Source organism: Ipomoea triloba, chromosome 9 (assembly GCF_003576645.1).
Source record: "Ipomoea triloba cultivar NCNSP0323 chromosome 9, ASM357664v1".
Taxonomy (NCBI): domain Eukaryota; kingdom Viridiplantae; phylum Streptophyta; class Magnoliopsida; order Solanales; family Convolvulaceae; genus Ipomoea; species Ipomoea triloba.
The window spans coordinates 12,111,727-12,130,911 of NC_044924.1; the positions used below are offsets into that span (position 1 = coordinate 12,111,727).

At 33.6% G+C, this 19,185-nt stretch overlaps 1 protein-coding gene across 1 annotated transcript; it reads right to left on the minus strand.

The window, feature by feature from the left end:
* Positions 1-2,261: 2,261 nt before the first annotated feature.
* Positions 2,262-5,236, minus strand: LOC116030845 (serine/threonine-protein kinase-like protein At3g51990). The gene is made up of 2 exons (XM_031273195.1): positions 3,658-5,236; positions 2,262-2,348 (listed from the first exon to the last, which is right to left on the minus strand). The coding sequence occupies exon 1, from the start codon at positions 5,056-5,058 to the stop codon at positions 3,736-3,738; it is 1,323 nt and encodes a 440-aa protein (XP_031129055.1). The 5' UTR covers positions 5,059-5,236; the 3' UTR covers positions 2,262-2,348; positions 3,658-3,735.
* Between the last annotated feature and the right edge of the window lie 13,949 nt (positions 5,237-19,185).

Consider the following 19,185-nt stretch of genomic DNA (forward strand, 5'->3'; position numbering starts at 1 on the left):
TCTCTTTAAGTCAGGAGCTTCATTGTTAACCACTAGGTCCCGATATTATTGATATGTGGGAGAAGATATTATTGATTTGAGAATTTCATGTGTTTATTAACTCAATAAGTTGTCTATTTTTCTTAAAGAAACGGAAATTAAAGAAAGGAAACTAAAGAATATGTATAGTTGTATATTTCTCCAATTTGAAAAACAAAGAATAGAGAACGAAAAATTGAAAAAAAAAAAATAGAGAATTGAAGTAGGTGGTTTTATGTGGGATGACTCAGCATGAACCTTAAGATAATTTATTAATATAATTAAATTGTGGAAAATAGACATGAGAACTTTTTTACATAGAAACCTTAAATGGCCCATTAACATATGAATTTGGGTTATTTTAGTGTCTACAATAAGTAGAGAAGATGAAGAAAATTGACCTGTCATCTTTGTTATGGAGCCTTTTTATAGTAGAAATAAAGATATGTCAAAAAAAAATAGTAGAATATAAAGATGTGACTTTTCATGGTATATATGAATCTTAATAGTGCAATGATGGTGGGATTGATGATCTTTATTTTATAAGAAGATGATGAATAATGGCCTAATTGGTGGGAGGATGATGGATGACCCTTAATTTATTGTCATGGCCATTTAGTGTTATTCAATTTGTAATGATTCAATTTGTAGTGTTATTTCTCAAAAAAAAAATCATCTAATGATTATCTTGACTGAGTTAATCTTGTAGGTTGAATCACTAACATGCACATGTCTTTTGGGTCACCGAGCCTATTAGGTCATTAGGCGTATACCATCTAGAGTAAACTCAACATAGTTCCAAAAGTGTTGATATCCAAAATGCATAATTTGAATATAATTATACCTCTTACTTTCAAAAAAGAGAGAGAGAGAGAGAGAGATAGATGACAATATTTTTAAATTGAGAAATTTTTATTTTTTAGTGTGACATGGAATAAGATAATTTGTTTTGAGTGCACTATAGAAGAGGCCAAGGCATTTTGAAATAGAAGGCACATGTCAAATCTGAAATTTGAAATGAGCTGTAAAGCTCTTGGAAGAAAGAATTGGAATATATGCTCCTGCTAACTGATAATCTGCTAGAGACACAACAAGTAGCTCCAATTCTTGTGACTTTCAAACATCATCCTATGGGGGTGGGTGGGTAAGGGGACAAGCAAAGCTCCAACTTTCCAAGCTTTTCGAGAACTGAAATCCATTTTGTCTCTACCAACTTTGCAGTGATCCAGCAAATATCCGGATTTTCAAAACCCTTCACCATGTGTACCAATATGTCTGTCCACTCGATCCCGTCTGTCTTTATCCAGAAATCTTATCCGGGTGATAAATTGCGAGACGTGTCTCAACAACTTACATATTCTTTACCAAGTTCAACAGTGTTTTACACCCCGTGCTATTAACAAAACAGAACTATCAGTTCTATCTTTAGATTGACTAATCAGTTAAGTTATGTTTCGAGGTTGGACGCTCTAGATTCTTGTTTTCGAACGAAGTGACAAGATTTTAATTGCAATGTGGAATAAAGATCCAACCGTGAGATCATGTAGTCATAAGTAGATTCCATGCACAAGTGGCTAGAAAGATTTGATAAGCAAGACAAAGTTCCATTCCTGGCATCCACTCTGCTGACACTCTTCTGATTCTGAACCCCAAAGAATTCAAATTTCATTCTTGAAGAAAAGTTGGAAGGAAAAACAAAAAAAGTACAAAACTGGTCCAGATGACTGAGCTCTACAACAAAACATACTTCTCCATGCACAACCTTTGCATCAGTAGACACAATCAAAATCTGAGCCCCCCAATGAGAGGCAGTAATATTACAAATTCTGTAGGGGTAAAAAAATAAAATAATTAACGGACTAAAATCACTATTCCGTATTTAAAAAAACACTTTAGAAGTTGCAATGTTATTGTTGTTAGGATCAACCGTTTACCTAATAAATAACTTTATTTCTTAATACTATGGTCTAGTGGCACCCATTGCACTCCCATATGGAAGGGGTGGGTTCGAGCCTTAGTGGAGACGATATTGACTATTTGTGTTTCAATAAGTTGAGAAAGTAGTTATGAACAGATACTGCATTGTAAAAAAAAAATACTATTTGGCCCTTCATAGGCCCCCGCCAACAATTCCCCTCAGTACCTGCCAGCCTTAACTGCACAGTTTCATGACATACCACTTGTTAAATCAAATGCTTACCAGTATGCTAAAAATTATAGTTAATAGCGAAAACACAACTTTATTTTCTTATACCGCCACGTTTTCAAGAGGCAGGGACGCCCAACAATCCCCTAGCCACCTGTTGCCTTCGCCCAACAATTGTCATTACCTGCTATGAATGTATTTAAGCATAAATAAATAAATGAAGTTGCAATTTATATAATACAATCCATATAATTTGGTTGAGACTCAAAACAGTTCCAACATCTTAAAGCAAGAAAAGAGACAGCTTTTATGTCAAACGTTGTTTAACAAACAGGCCAAATGAATAGGTCAAAAGAATGAAAGGACCCAAGAAAGACAGCCTCCATGCTGTTCTGGATATGTTTATTTGTTTAATAGTCAATTTAAAAACTAAACACAATTATTTAAAAAAAAAAAAAGAAAAAAAAAAAAGAAGAACTAAACACAATTTGCATTGACCAATACAATAGTATTCTCTTAACCAAGATTGCAATGGAAATGTTGGTGAGTGGTTTTGACAGCTAGAACCCGAAATCAAGAACCTTAAAAAACATAATTTCAGATCAACAGTACCTGAAACTGGGAAACTTAACAAACTGGTCAATATGAAGTGTGAACTGAGTAGAAAAAAATAGCTGACATTATTCCAGATTCATTTGAAACAGGCAGGAAAAAAACATAAGATCCTAAGACTTAACAAACCTTTTGTCCAAACTTCTGAGACACCAGTATGGCATATTGCTTGTTGAGCATATAATATATATATAAACATAAATGCACAATCCAACTATCAGCTTAGACTTTTAATTGAGATGGAGCACATGCTTCAATTTGGTATCAAAGCAACCCATGCCAAAGGTCGCTTCAATTCTGCTAGGTTCAATATTATTCTTTACCTAAACTTTTCAGAGGAACTTATGCCACATCTTGGCGTGTAGCATTAATCCGAAAGATTAAGTTAGAAATAATTAACCATATACCACACTTGGAATATCAGAAAAGCACATATACAACTGCAAGCAATCTTCACGGGAATTTAATGCATCCAAAGTGGAGTGCCGGTTTCTTCAATTTATTCATTTCCTCGCTTAGAAGGGGTATTAGGTCAATGTTATTGCTAGTATTTGTCCATGAGTATCGGAATCAAATGTGGTTTAACATAAATATACAGCATTTCTTTTATTCAAAAACTTTGAACAGCAAGAAACACGACACAGGCAAGGATCAACAATAAATGAAAGGTACACACATTAGTGTGCCTTTAAGCTCTATTGATCTAGCTCAAGCTCAACAAATAGAATGGAATTGAATTCTGAAAAATAATGGAGTTCAAAGAGCTCCGGGCTAATTAACCTAATTTGTTCGGATTTGACAGCAAGAAAAGCTTTGCATTACAAGCTTAACTTGGTTGTCAAACCAGTAGAGATTCCGGGCACTCGATTTCAATGCTTTACCTTTATTTAGCATCCAGAGCACTAGGAATTGAAACATTCCTCGAAGCTCTTGCCAAACGATGGGTTTCTCCTCAAATGTTAAACGTGACCTTTATCGTTGCCCCGAATCAAAGACTGATTGCTTCTGCTACCAATGAACTTGCCATTTTCATATCTCAAACTAGAACTCCTGCTTGAGGACTTGAACTTCCGCTTAAGCCTATCATCATCTCCTCGAAAATCAGACGCCTCATCAACTCCCGCCATTAAATCCATCAAATTGCTTCGATACCCCAAGTCGGAGTTAACTCTATGCGAATTCCTTAAGGGCGCCATCGACTCCACGGGCCTTCCCACTCCCACGGCCTCAACCATCATGCAAGGATTGGTAAAACCATTCCAAGAATGCAAAGGAACCAATTTACTCAACTCGCTTAGACACTCCCCAACCTCCTTCATACTCGGCCTCCTCTCCCTACAAGACCTCACACATTTGGCCGCCACGACCCCCAACTGCTTCCTCACCAGAGGATCCTTAGGGGGCGGGATCCTCGGGTCGAAAATCGCCAACAATTTCCCTCTCCTAATCAAGGGAATTGCCCAATCCACCACGGAAGGCGGCGAATACGCCACATCAATAGCCTTCCTCCCGCTTATAATCTCCAATAACAAAATCCCAAAGCTGAAAACATCAGTCTTGGTACTCAAATTGTCTGGGGTCACATAACACGGATCCAAATAACCCATGGTCCCCGCGGGCGGGGTGGATCTTAACCTATAATCATCTCCATGGCATCTCAGAGCCAACCCGAAATCGCCCAACCTAGCATTGAAACTACGGTCTATCAACACATTAGCGGACTTAATATCGCGGTGAATCACAGGAGGACTCAAGGAATGAAGGGTCTCAACTGCTTTTGCAATTTGCAATGCGAATTTAAGCCTTCTCCCCCAAGTGGGCGGGCGAGGATTAGAGTGGAGAACATCGTACAAAGTCCCATTAGCCATAAACTCCACGACCAAAAGGCGGTCGCGGGAATCATCGTTGGTGAACCCGACAAGATTCACGAGCCTGGGGCTCTGTAATCTGGACAAAATATGGATTTCGTTTTCGACCTCGTTAGAGTTGTCGGCGGCATAGGAGGGCAATAGCTTCGGAGTGGAGCCTCTTGAGGACTTCTTAATGGCCACCAAACGCCCGGTTCGCAGGACCCCTTTGTAGACAAGCCCATGGCTGCCTCTCCCCAGGAGCTTCTGGTCGGAGAACCCATCGGTGGCGGCTTCGAGATCACTGTAGTTGAATTCTTGGATTTTGATGGGCTTCTCTCTCTCTTGATCATTCTTGGTTTGGTTGGCTTTTCTGGGACTGCTTGAATTGGAGACTGAAATGGCTGATTCGGCTTTACATGATAGATAACCCATAAATTCGAGAATTGAAACTCTTTGTTCTGTAGATTATTATCAATAGTAGTAGTGATTTGAGAGAAGTTGGAGATTGCGGTTTGGTGCAGAAGAGCTGGAAATAAAGGTGTATGGTTATGGAGAAATGATGAAGAGGATTATGCATTTATGGGATCGTCTGTCCTCAGAGAAAAGGAATCCCAAGATGTCATTTTTATTGCCATTTTTGCATTCAAACCATACCTTAAATCCTTACCGCGGTCCACGGGTTTGGTTTTTTCTCAATAATTTCTTTAAAATTGTGGAATTTTTTTATTTAATTCATGAAAATAAAAAGTTTACCCTTAAATCCTTAATTGACTAATCTCCTGGTTAAACTTCTTTTGGATGTAACAGCTGGTCTGAAAATTTAAAGTTGTTTAATATTGTATGTTTTGGAAGATTTTTTATTTTATTCATTAGAATAAAAAGTTACCCTTAAGTCCTTAACACAACATTAAGACATTTGGTTAAGATGGATGAGTCTCTTACTCTCTTCTAATCAATCACACTCTTCAGGTTCCCTTACGTCATGTTTGATTTGAGTGAATTAGAATTTCATTCCCACTCAACCCTAAATGCAAACACATTTCTTTGTTTGCTGAGGAATTACAATTCTACGAAATAGTTATTAGAATTAGAGTTTCATGTCTCCTCTAGTATTTTCAATTTTGTGATTTTAAGAAGAAAAACATACTCTTGAGACAAAATTATCCTTTAGTTTTCTAACATAAAATCAATATTTATTTGTCTGCTATAATAAATATTATATTTTGGTCTTTATGCTACTTATTCCCTTTTCAATTCTCATTGATTATATTGTTACAAACCAAATATTGGAATTTAAATTCTCATTTTATTCCGACACTATTCCTTCTCCATTGAATTGCAAGTTATTTTTCCCTTAATTCTCTCGTTGCAACCAAATAACCCGTTAGAGTTTAAATATTTTTAAGCAAGGTATACTATAGCTCTCCCCACCAAAATCAATCATGTTTGTTGCACGTAAAATCTATGACCAAGCACTTCTTTATGCATTTTTTTTAGAGTTCAAATTTTTATAATGAAGAAAAACAATTTTAATTTGTATTCTTCAAAAAATAAAATCCTTAAATTTTTGCTTTAAAAAACAAATATTTCCTTTTCAATGTTTCATTTTTCTTATATTCAACCAAAAGGACGGTTTATGCTAAATGATAAAATGACATTAGTATCTTTGAGACAGCAAATGTTATATGACCTTTTTTCTAATCAAATCTTTGTCATGATTTGTGATGTGGTGGGGGCAAATTATACCCAAGATTATGGTCTATATTATAACGTGTTAATATGAATTTTATAGATTTAAAAATTACATTAAAAGTATTAATAAAAACAAAATGTCACAATTTTTTGGAGAAAAAGTCACATTTAAAATGTTAAAAAGAGAATAAGCAAAGAAAGATGAGATAAGTCTGATTAATAACCAACAATCTGGCATATGAGATAGGATAAAAGGAGTAATCGAGTAATCGCATAAATAAGTGTGTGATATAGGCCATGTTTGATAACATAGTTAGAGTGTGTTTGGTTGACAGACTTAACTATCAGGAATGGATATCAAAGTCATTCTTATTGTTTCATTTGTTTGGTTGATAAGTTTTTAGAACACTACTATGGATAACCCCATTAATTGCAAAACACATTCCTAATAAAATAAGGGTTTCATTTCCCTCCATCATCCTCTTCCCCAACTATTAATAATCATCATTTCACCCTACTACCAAACATACCAAATACTTTCACCAAAATCCATTACCATTGCCAAGTATTTGGTATCCATTATGATTCCGATTCTCATGTGCGAACCAAACACACCCTTAGTTTATCAATCAATTTTGGCTTGTAGACCACTATAGGGTGTGTTTGATTCGCACATGGGAATCAGGATCGGTATGTGTATCAAATACTTGATAAAGGTAATGGGTATTGGTGAAAGTATTTTGTATGTTTGGTAGTAGGGTGGAATGTGAATGATTATTAATAGTTGGGGAAGAAAGGAGGAAAGAAAATGAAATTTAAAAAGGGTATGGATTTTTCAATTAATGGGGTATTCCATATCCATAGCAGTATTCTAAAAACATGTCAACCAAATAATAACAATCACTTTGATACTCATACCTTATACCAAACTCGTCAACCAAACATACCCTTAGTTGTTTTACTTGGTTAAACGGCCAATATGAGTGTTTAGTTAATCAACTTTTTGTAACAACTTAATGCTTTAAAATGTTAAAATTCAAAAAGCTGCTCAAAACAGTTTTTTCAATTAGCGTTTTGAGAAAATAAATTATAATGTAATCAACTATCAACAAACAATTAATTTACCAAACATCTTTCTACAATCAACTAATGTTATCAACTAGTCAAACACACTAACTCAATCAGCTTATAGATATTTGCTAAACACCCCTTATAATTAGCATGACGTGTAAAAAATAGCCCTCGTCCCAACGGTCAGCACACTAAGTGGTAGAGGACTGGCCAAATGGTTTGCTCCATTCACATTAGGGGTGTAAACGAATCGAATCGAGTCAAATACTTGAGTATTCGATTCGAATTCGATTATTTTAATGAGTATTCGAATTCGAATTCGTTTAGTGTTCGAATCCTAAATTCCGATTCGTATTCGATTCAACCAATTTATTCGAATATATTTGATTCGACTCGAATATTCGAATTCGAAATGATTATCTTAATGTTTTTTTCTAAATTTTTCAATAAATTAAGATAAAATAAAACAAAAATTGCCACGACCGTGAAGGGTGTAAACAAATCAAATAATTTTGAGCTTCATGGTAAAATTTACGGTCGAAAGCTATTGTACTGAGTAGCTACTCCAACCTCATGCTTAAGGGACAAGGTGCTGAACCACCACACCAACCATGTTGGTTAAAAAAACATTGAATTAGGAGAAAACGTATTTCTTATATAGAAGATATGAACCATTGAATACAAAAGGAAATTATTGGTTTAGACATAACTCTATTTCTAAAGAAAGAGAAGAAACAACAGCATGGTTCACATCTGCAGTACCAATAATAAATTTTAATGTACCAAAATAAAATTTTATAATAACAATAGGACATGTTAGGAATTAATTGAAATGTGGCCCCCAATGGATCATAACAACTTTGCTTTCTTTGAAAGCTATTGTACGGAGTAGCTAACTTATACGTTATCCTTAATTAACTTTTCAGCTTCATGGTAAAATTTACGAGTAGAAAGTTAATTGGTTTTTTATTTCCACCAGGAAAAAAAGAAAAATATAAAACAATTTTAATTTATGCTAATAATAGTAATAAAGCCAGTTGTACACGTGATAAGTACTTGGTGTTTGGTCAACTGTATGGAAGAAAATTGGATTAAAAAAACAAATCTTACTATCAATCTATCATTAATAAAGTACACCCCATGTCCCGTTTAATCTTTTTAGGCAATGTGATGTGTTCAACACTGCTGGTATTATATAATCTGCCTATGAGTCCGTGTAAACAGATTTAGGTCATTGAATACTTAAGATCAATGGCATAGATTTCGTCAATTGTGCATCACGAACAGTTATACAATTGACGAAATCTAAGCCATTGATCTCAAGTGTGTATATATATTAAGAGTCATATGAGAACCCTCCCCACAGGAGAACTAAGGACTTATCTACGTCTTTGATATCGGATTCGTGTTTGGTCATGATTTTTTTAAAAGATTTGTTGAATTATTTATTTACATATATTTACAGAGGGGTGAATCAGTAATTTTGTGTGCATTTAAAATCCTGATATTATTATTTATGAATGTTATGCACGATTTTAAAAAGTATATTTTTAGTAAGATTGTATTTTTGGTAGGATTATGTACTTCCAATTCCATACGTCTGCACTTCATGTTCTATCAGTGTGCACTCTAGTATAGATTCGTCATTAGTGTGCATATGTAAATGTGCATTTGAGGGCTAAGGTATGCGGTATGTGTGCATTGCATTGTAATGTTATGTGCATTTCAGGGTTGTGTGTGCGCATTTATTTCAATGTGCACATTTAATCGAAGTATGGTGGTTGTAGTGTGCACTGAATCGGGCATCATGTATTCATGTGTAATGGTGATTTGTTAGTGTGTATGTTGTCATTTATATCAAGTCATTGTCTGTTGTTCTTGTCTTTGGATTTATATATGCACACATATGCTATTGTGTGTGCACTTACGTATTGTATGTGGTTTATATATGCACACATACGTTAAACATGAGCAACATTCGTCTTTGTTATGTAGAAAAATAGGCTTAATTGCATGCTTACATGGAAAGAAATAAAGTAAAGAAGAGAAAAAATAAGATAATAGTTTGTTATGTAGAAAAATAGGCTTATTTTGTGTTGACATACCTATTTTGACAGAAGTTTAAAATTTTACTTGGACAGATTGCCTATTAATTGATATTATGTGTGATTTGGATTGTTAATTAGGCACATGAATTTAAGGTGTTGACTTTAAATCATAGCCATTGATCTATTGATTTCTACGGCTTATATTTGTACTCATGTTCTCATATGCGAAATGGTTCTCACAGGGTGATGTTCCTATGAGAACCATCATCCATGAGTCCATGAGAACCAATTTAGTGCATTAAAAAAAATCGCCAAAGACCTTGTGGTCTAATGACACCCGATTTACACTCCTACATGGATGGGAGTGGGAGGCAACTGATACAAAGTGGGAAAAGCTTTAAACCGGCGCACCTTAAGTACACAAACCACGCATCTTAAGTTTTAACAACTCACGCACCTTAAGCATACAAATCACGCATCTTAAGCAACCGCATGAGAACCCTTTACTATATATATATATATATAGTTAGGATCATATGAGATCACTTGTTTAGATAAAATCGATGGAGTGGGTGCGTCAAACAATCTAGACCATTATATATATATATATATAGTTAGGATCATATGAGATCACTTGTTTAGATAAAATTTTAGATAAAATCGATGGAGTGGGTGCGTCAAACAATCTAGACCATTAAAATTTTTTGGTCTAGATTGATTAAGATTCCAAGTTGAAATGTGTGCGAACGGAGTGTGTGTGTCAATCAATCTAGACCATTAAAAAATATTACATGGATACACAAGATCTGATCTCACGATTTTACCTAAACAAGTGATCTCATTGGAATCCTACCATATATATATATATATATATATATATATATATATATATATATATATATATATATATATATACATATATAGCCATATAGGGGCGCGCTTAGGTGCGAACCATTGCCCAAGAAGGAAATGAGAACACTTCGCAGCCGTTCACGTGTCCAAATCAACGAATCAGATGTAATTTTAAGAAAAAACGATGAGGTGGCATTTTCGTAAATAACTCAAACTTTAGTGCAAGTAATTGTGTTATAAGTGCACCTATTTTCGCTTACAAGTGCAAGTAATTTACCTTGTTAACATTCATGTACCTAGGTGCACCCACTTATAACGTTAGGTGCAACTAGTTATAACATTAGGTGCACTTAGTATTGAGTTCAGTGTACATTTTACTTGCACCTGTAATACATTTTACTTGGTCTTGTGCACCTATTTTTCACTTACAAGTGCAAGTAATTTACCTTGTTAACATTCATGCACCTTGGTGCACCTAATTATAACGTTAGGTGCAACTACATTTGGACACGTGAGTGAATGACATGCGTTCTTTGTTCTCTCCTGGGCGGGTGATTCTCACCTTAACGCGATCCTCTGTGTGTGTGTGTGTGTGTGTACACACACACCCCCCCCCCTCCTCTCGATAATCATTTTATGATGTCACTATTTGATTTAAATTTTAATGTTTAATTATTAAGTTGACTTCGTATTTATTTTACATATCAGTCAAATTCAAGAAAAAAAATAGAAATTTTCTATATTATTTGCAGCATCACCCGCATTAGGGAGAAGATTAATGGGAGTTGCATATGTAGCAGCCATGGAAAAAGAAAACCTAGGGAAGAAAAAAAAAATAGTTTGAATCGAATAGCTCTTGATACCATGTAAAGGAGTGAAGAAGTGATGATTTTACATTACACCATGAAAGTATTTATACTACAAAGTGAAGCTAACAACCTACTAAACTCAAGGTAACCACACAACAAATAGGAAACAGACTAACAAACTACATACAGGCCATCACCGCATATTATTTGTTATCAAGAATGACTCTCTAGTTTGCAATTCTAAATATCCGAGAGGAGTAATGTTTTTTTTTTTTGTTCAATCCTCTAAAGATTATTACGGTCCATGCTTAATGGAGGCTAGGTGTGTTGAATCAATCAAAACATTCACATATGGGCAACACAAATGTGCAAATTATATACCCTTATATTCATATATAGCCATATAGGGGCGCGCTTAGGTGCGAACCATTGCCCAAGAAGGAAATGAGAACACTTCGCAGCCGTTCACGTGTCCAAATCAACGAATCAGATGTAATTTTAAGAAAAAACGATGAGGTGGCATTTTCGTAAATAACTCAAACTTTAGTGCAAGTAATTGTGTTATAAGTGCACCTATTTTCGCTTACAAGTGCAAGTAATTTACCTTGTTAACATTCATGTACCTAGGTGCACCCACTTATAACGTTAGGTGCAACTAGTTATAACATTAGGTGCACTTAGTATTGAGTTCAGTGTACATTTTACTTGCACCTGTAATACATTTTACTTGGTCTTGTGCACCTATTTTTCACTTACAAGTGCAAGTAATTTACCTTGTTAACATTCATGCACCTTGGTGCACCTAATTATAACGTTAGGTGCAACTACATTTGGACACGTGAGTGAATGACATGCGTTCTTTGTTCTCTCCTGGGCGGGTGATTCTCACCTTAACGCGATCCTCTGTGTGTGTGTGTGTGTGTGTACACACACACCCCCCCCCCCCTCCTCTCGATAATCATTTTATGATGTCACTATTTGATTTAAATTTTAATGTTTAATTATTAAGTTGACTTCGTATTTATTTTACATATCAGTCAAATTCAAGAAAAAAATAGAAATTTTCTATATTATTTGCAGCATCACCCGCATTAGGGAGAAGATTAATGGGAGTTGCATATGTAGCAGCCATGGAAAAAGAAAACCTAGGGAAGAAAAAAAAAATAGTTTGAATCGAATAGCTCTTGATACCATGTAAAGGAGTGAAGAAGTGATGATTTTACATTACACCATGAAAGTATTTATACTACAAAGTGAAGCTAACAACCTACTAAACTCAAGGTAACCACAACAACAAATAGGAAACAGACTAACAAACTACATACAGGCCATCACCGCATATTATTTGTTATCAAGAATGACTCTCTAGTTGCAATTCTAAATATCCGAGAGGAGTAATGTTTTTTTTTTTTTGTTCAATCCTCTAAAGATTATACGGTCCATGCTTAATGGAGGCTAGGTGTGTTGAATCAATCAAAACATTCACATATGGGCAACACAAATGTGCAAATTATATACCCTCTTGCTTTGTTTCCTCTAAAACTTTGGTTGCATTTTTATTTTTTAATGAGCCCCTAATGGAATTTGCTTCTTGTTGGTGTCTAATGCTTTAGGTGTGATTTGAACTAATTTTTTAAATCGTCTTTTGTTTTCTATTTTTTTTTCTTAAAAAACAAAAATCTCTTCCCATGTATCTCAAAAAAATAAATAAATAAAATTTCCCAAGCATTCATTCCCTCGCCTAACGTTGATAAGCTTTAAAAAAGAAAACTCTTTTATTATCATTAATTAACTTCTCCACAAGTTAATAAAGAACTTATTTTTTTTGAATACTAACTTTATTACAATGCAGTATCTGGTAGCACAAGAGTCAGTATTGACTCCACTGAGGCTCAAACCCACCACCTCCCGTATAAAGAAAAAGATTTGATGCCACTGGACCACAAGGTCCTTGGCAAATAATAAAGAATTTATATAATAATTAAATATTAAAAAATTGTTATGAGCTCTATGTATGAGCAAATTATTATGTGGACGCATTTACAATTTGCATACTAAATGTTCATAATTACCTTTTAAAAGTTCACAATTTGTATACTACAAACACACAATGTTAACATATATGTAATTGATTACCTTGTTTTGTATTTACAAGTTCCTTTTAAATACTGAAGTCAACTCCGATATTAAAATTACACAATTTAATATCTTTTAAAAATTTAATACAATTGTTATGTATTTTAACTTAAAAACACAATTTACATTCTAAAAATTCAATTTCAATATTAAAATACTAAAAATACACAATACCCTGTTACATGGTATAACAACTGTTATGTGTGTGTCCACACAGGAATTTACAAAAGCAACTTTCACAATGATAAATAAATAGTGGAAGGGCGGTTGATCCAAATATGAAGGGTGGGGCAAAGTATTAAAAACTCCTAAAATGAGAGAAAGGGATGGTGAGGGCAGATTACACATTTTTGGTTGTGTATTAATGAATATGATGATTGATGATGTGCTTTGTCTCCCTTCAACTGGAGAGCCCACTCTTATCACAAATTATACTATATAGAGCTCAGATAAATGTTCATTTTTAATACATTGAAAATTTATTATTAATGTATTTTTAGATACGTCTATACCAAATAATGAATATTCAGTACACTAAAAATATTTTTAAAAATGAACATTTAATATACTAAAAGTAACATTTAATATATAAAAAAAATAAATTTTGTGCCAATAATTCACTTTATAAGGTACTCTTTCAGTGGACTACCAAATTACACCATTTTTGGTCCAAATTTAACTGGTTTTTGATTCGCATCAAAACTTCGGAATGGATAATAATTTTAACAAAAATAATATATGCTGGTTTGATACCGAGTAGTTGATCGAGTATTATATTCAATATTATTTGAAAATTTTACTTAGATGTGTTTCAGAATTGATAAAAAAGAAATTGAAAAAATAGTACCATAAAAAAGACTTGATTGTAGCTATTAACATTTTTTTTTGAGTGCTACTGACTCTGTTACAATGTAGTATTTGTTCATAGTTACTTTCTCAACCTACTGAAGCACAAAGAGTACAGTCAATAGTTGCCTCTACTAAGGCTCAAAAAGACTTGATTGTAGCTATTAACATTTTAAAACAACAAAAATAAAGTACAAGATAGAAGAAATATTACAAGTGTTGGGTAAGCTTCAGGTACTAAAATTAATATGAACAATAAAATAAATAAATAAAGAAGCACAAATGTCCTATTGTCCTCACGTACCAACAACACTAAAAAATAAAAAAATAAAAATCAGTGTTAAAATATGTCAAAGTAAATAAGTAATGTTACATTTTTCTACTAAAGTCCTTTTTAAAGTTTTTGAATAGTTACATGAAGGTAAACATTATTGTGTGATGATTTTTAGATAAAGAAAGTAATATCAAAAGAACATTTAGTTCAAGTTAGAATAAGTAATATGATTATTAGTTTAACGTATGTTGAAAAATCTAATGTATCAAAAAACAAAAATAATATGATTACCTTTATTTTTGTATTTTTACATTGCTTTTCAATACTTCAAAAGTTGATAAGAGCAATCACATTTGTGGTTTTTTGAGAGGTTTTTGAATAATAAAAATCAAGGGGAGGATTTTTCACAAATGGTATGGTCGATTTTTTTTAAAAAAGTTTTTATTACTGCAAAAACAAGTTTTTTGTGGGTCCTAAGTTTGGAAAGAATTACACATGGAACGCGCATTCTGCGCAACTCTATGCCCCGGTGCGGGAAACCTCCTTTTTTTTTTTAATAGCTTTTGTCATATTCTCCCCCCCACCCCTCCCCGCTCTTTTTTTTTTTCTTCTTCTTTTTCCCTCTTCCCTCATTCTTCTCTCTCCTACTTGGACTTGCAAAAATAAGAAAAAACTTAGACTAATGAGGTTGCTCTAAGGGTTCCAAATAATAATAATAATAATAATAATAATTATTATTATTATTATTATTATTATCATATAAAATTAATATTTAGTCATGTATAATATTTATACCACCCAACAATGGCAACAAGGCTCAAGAGGATAAGGATCCCAGTAAGTGGGTTCACCAGCCCTAGCACAAGACCTAGGGGAAAAGACAGTAATGGAACCAAAAACAAACCACTTGACAAAAATATGACATTTTAAAATTTGAGACAAAAATGTGAAAAATTCCATTCTCAAATGCGTTCCTTGTCAGAACGAGTCAAACGCAAACGCAAGTGAAATTTGTGCTTTTCAAAAAACGCAAGTCTCACTTATGTTGCTTTTTTAATTTAAATTTTTTTTTTTTGTCTCCAGTGACCAAATATGTTGTCGGAGAAGCTAGTGAAGGAGAAGCCAACGACCATCGCTAGCTTCTCCTTCGCTAGAGAATGGTCGCTGGGAGGAGCCAGCGACCAGTTTTGTCGCTGGCTTCTCCTTTGCTGGCTTCTCCGGCAACATATTTGGTCACCAGAGACCAAAAAAAGACAAAAATTTAAAAAAAGCAACATCTTGGACCAAGTACAAGCTGGTTGGAAAGTGGCTGACGACTTGGTTGGCCGGGGGAGGGTCGAGGGTCGAGGGATTAGGAGACTCTTCAGGCTAGTTATGACCAAGGTTCCGGTTCCTCAAATGGCCAAACCGAAGCCGGAACCTTATATTAAGGTTCCGGTTCCAATTCATGAACCGGCTGTTCAGTAGGCCAATGCTTGCTGGCCACACCGCCATAGCTCACCTGGCCTTTATTTATTTATTTATTTTTTTTTTAGGTTTCTGGAATCGGAATTGGCGTTTTCGGTTCCAGAATTCCTTAAACCGGAACCGAAACCGAAACCGTACAGATGGTTTAGGTTCTGGTTCGATTCTAACAGCCCATAGTTCGATTTGAACCAGACCGAGATCATATCTACTTCAGGCACCTTGCCCAAAAACTTATCGGCACTGGCTCGCTAAAGTTTACATTAGCCGACCTTCGTCCACCACTCTCGGGCAGACTGAGAACTGAGATTGGGGTGCGGGTCGGATGGACCATTCTTTAGTGTTTTCTCAGCTTTTGTTTTATAATGTGCTGCCAAATACGCCCTTAGTCAATTTTTCATGCTTATCAAACATACCCTCACCTTTAATGCTTGTATGCAGCTTTGGTAGGCAATTGTTGATAGTGGTAAGCAAGAACTACTTGTATCCATGGTTGGGCACGAGGGCGCTGACTCACGCCCCCACCAGCTGGGCCAACTAAAATCCTTGCCTTTGGCATGAGGACGCTTTGAGGCCTCCACCAGCTAGGCGAACTGAAACCCTCGCAAGGTTGACTCTATTTTCTCCTCATTTATCAAGCAATCCCCAAGCACTCCCATTTTTTATATTTTGCGCTATTGCTTGCTCCTTGACTCCCTATAATTTCCACATTGGTACACTTTAAACCTCCATCCCTCTAGTATTTATACCCAGCCCCATAACTCCACTTCCCAAACAAATTCGCACCCCCAACTTTCTTCCATTATAATTTAAGCCCTAAAAACTTTACCAATGGGATATGATTATTTCCTAGACTCAATTCACTCCCAATCTCTATTCTTTGACCTAATTATCCCCATGGTTCTGTCAAGGTTAATGTACATTCCCAGAATTTCAAATCTCACACCAACTCTTAAAAGATAATCTTTTGTCCAATTCAAAGCAATCTCATATATTATGAACTAAATGCCACTTATATGAAAATTTCAAGCTCGTAAAAATCAGACACGTGCATTGTTTCCCTTCAAACATGTGCATAATGCAATTTATATCGTAGTTAAGGGTAACATTTGTGTGAGACCGTCTCACGGGTCTCAATCCATGAGACGGATTGGATCTTTGATTAATGGGTCAAATTTTTAATTAATGAATCGAGTCTTTGACCCAATTAGTCAAAGATCCGACCCGTCTCACGGATTGAGACCCGTGAGACGGTCTCGCAAGTTTTTGCCAGTAGACAAAAGGTCCACGTTGCATGGTTGACTCTGATTCCAAAGGACATTGTTTTATATTAAATCGTTAATGACGCCAATCTGTGTATCATTTTAATGACAACAATCCCATACTATGTTCATAGTATTTGTTCTATATGCTCATAAACCTTAGTGTACATTTTTTGAGCAAAAAAGTTTAGTGTACATAAACACTAAATATCTATTTTCATTCATTTTTGTACTCCATTCATAATATTCCTTCTATATGTTCATAAAAATAAGACTTAATATCATAAATCTACAATTTTAATAAGAGCCAATAAAGTTAGGGCTCTAACGGGAAGAAAAAATATTGGTAGTAATTATTTACTTAAACGAACGGTTCGTATTATTTTGATTTTAGTAATTTTTTACGGAGTATGATTTTCCTTCTTTACCCTCTATTATATTATTTTCTTCCCTTAAATAACGCCACATCCCATTAGTATTAACTTTAGTAACTAAATATTCCGTTAACTTTTAACTTATCCATTAATAATTTCTATAAGAAAGGTCTTAGGTTCGAACCCATCCCAATCAGAGTTGGCGTAATTGTTAAACATATACTACGAATATGTTAGAGTATATTATTTAAAAATAAGTACCTCACTCTATTACTCTTATTAAATTAATAGCTACAACAAAAAAAAAAAAATACATATGCATTTCTTTAATATAGAATTCGATGTTTACAAAGCCTTTATTCAAAAAAAAAAATTCATTATCAAACAATTTAAAAAGAGATATAATTTCATTATTTATATTGTCTTTATTTTCTACAATAAAAATTATTCATTATCAAAAAATTTAAAAATATATATAATTTCATTAGTTATATAGTCGTTATTCTCTATAATGAAAAGATTCTTTACCTTCAAATTCATTAATTAATTATATTCATTACATTATTCATTATCTTCTTTTTACACTATCTTGTAATTAAATAATCCGTATCAAAGTTATAATACAAAATAATGTTATACATTTATTTACCAAGTATTCTATTAATAATATAGAAAAAAAATTTAAAAAAATAATTTGAAACAAATCATATTAACTACTTGGAGAGGATTTGTTGACAAAGAAGACATTCAAATAACCCATAAATTGAAGCGAAAAACTATCTCGTAATACTTTTTGGACTACATCACAGTTGTTCACTTTAAAAGTAAATCATATTTCTTTATTAATATGATTTAAAATGTATAAATTTTTATTATTAAAAGTAGTATTTATTTATACTATCATTTTTAGACTAAGTATTTAGACTATCGTTTTTACGAAATTGTAAACATTTATTTTAGTGACGATTATAACCAACCTCTCATATATTTTCTTGCATTCATATACTTTGAATTACCAATTTATAAACAAATTCAACATTCAATTACATATGCATGAACATCTCATATATAATCTTGTATTGATATACTTTGAAGTACTTATTTAAAAACAAGCATGGTGCATTATCCGCGCAATGAGCGTGAAAAAACTAGTTACATTACTACAAGTATTAAGTATATCATGTTTAATACGGAGTAACATTTATCATATACTATGTTTATAATATTATCATTGTGAGCATAAATATAATATAAACATAAATGTGCAGTCCAACTATCAACTTAGGCTTTTAGTTGGGTGGAACACATGCTAAAAAAGACTATGATCCACGTGTTGCTTGGAGCCCATCGCACACGTGAGGGGGCGTGTGAGCATAAATATAATATAAACATAAATGTGCAGTTCAACTATTAGTTTACGCTTTTAGTTGGGTGGAGCACATGCTTCAATTATCATAAATCTAACCCTTAATGTACATAAACACTAAATTGTATATGCATCATATCTATTTTCATTTACTCTGCAGTAAGTTCATAACTATTTCTATATATTCATAAAAATAAAATTTAATATACATAAATGTTACACTAAAGTAATGACTATGTACTTACAAATTTATTTTAAAAAAATAAAATATACATATATAACAATGAGTGTCATTTAAATATTCTCACTGATATTTTTTATACATTAATTTTATTTGTAAAAAAAAAAAAAAAAAAAAAAAAAAA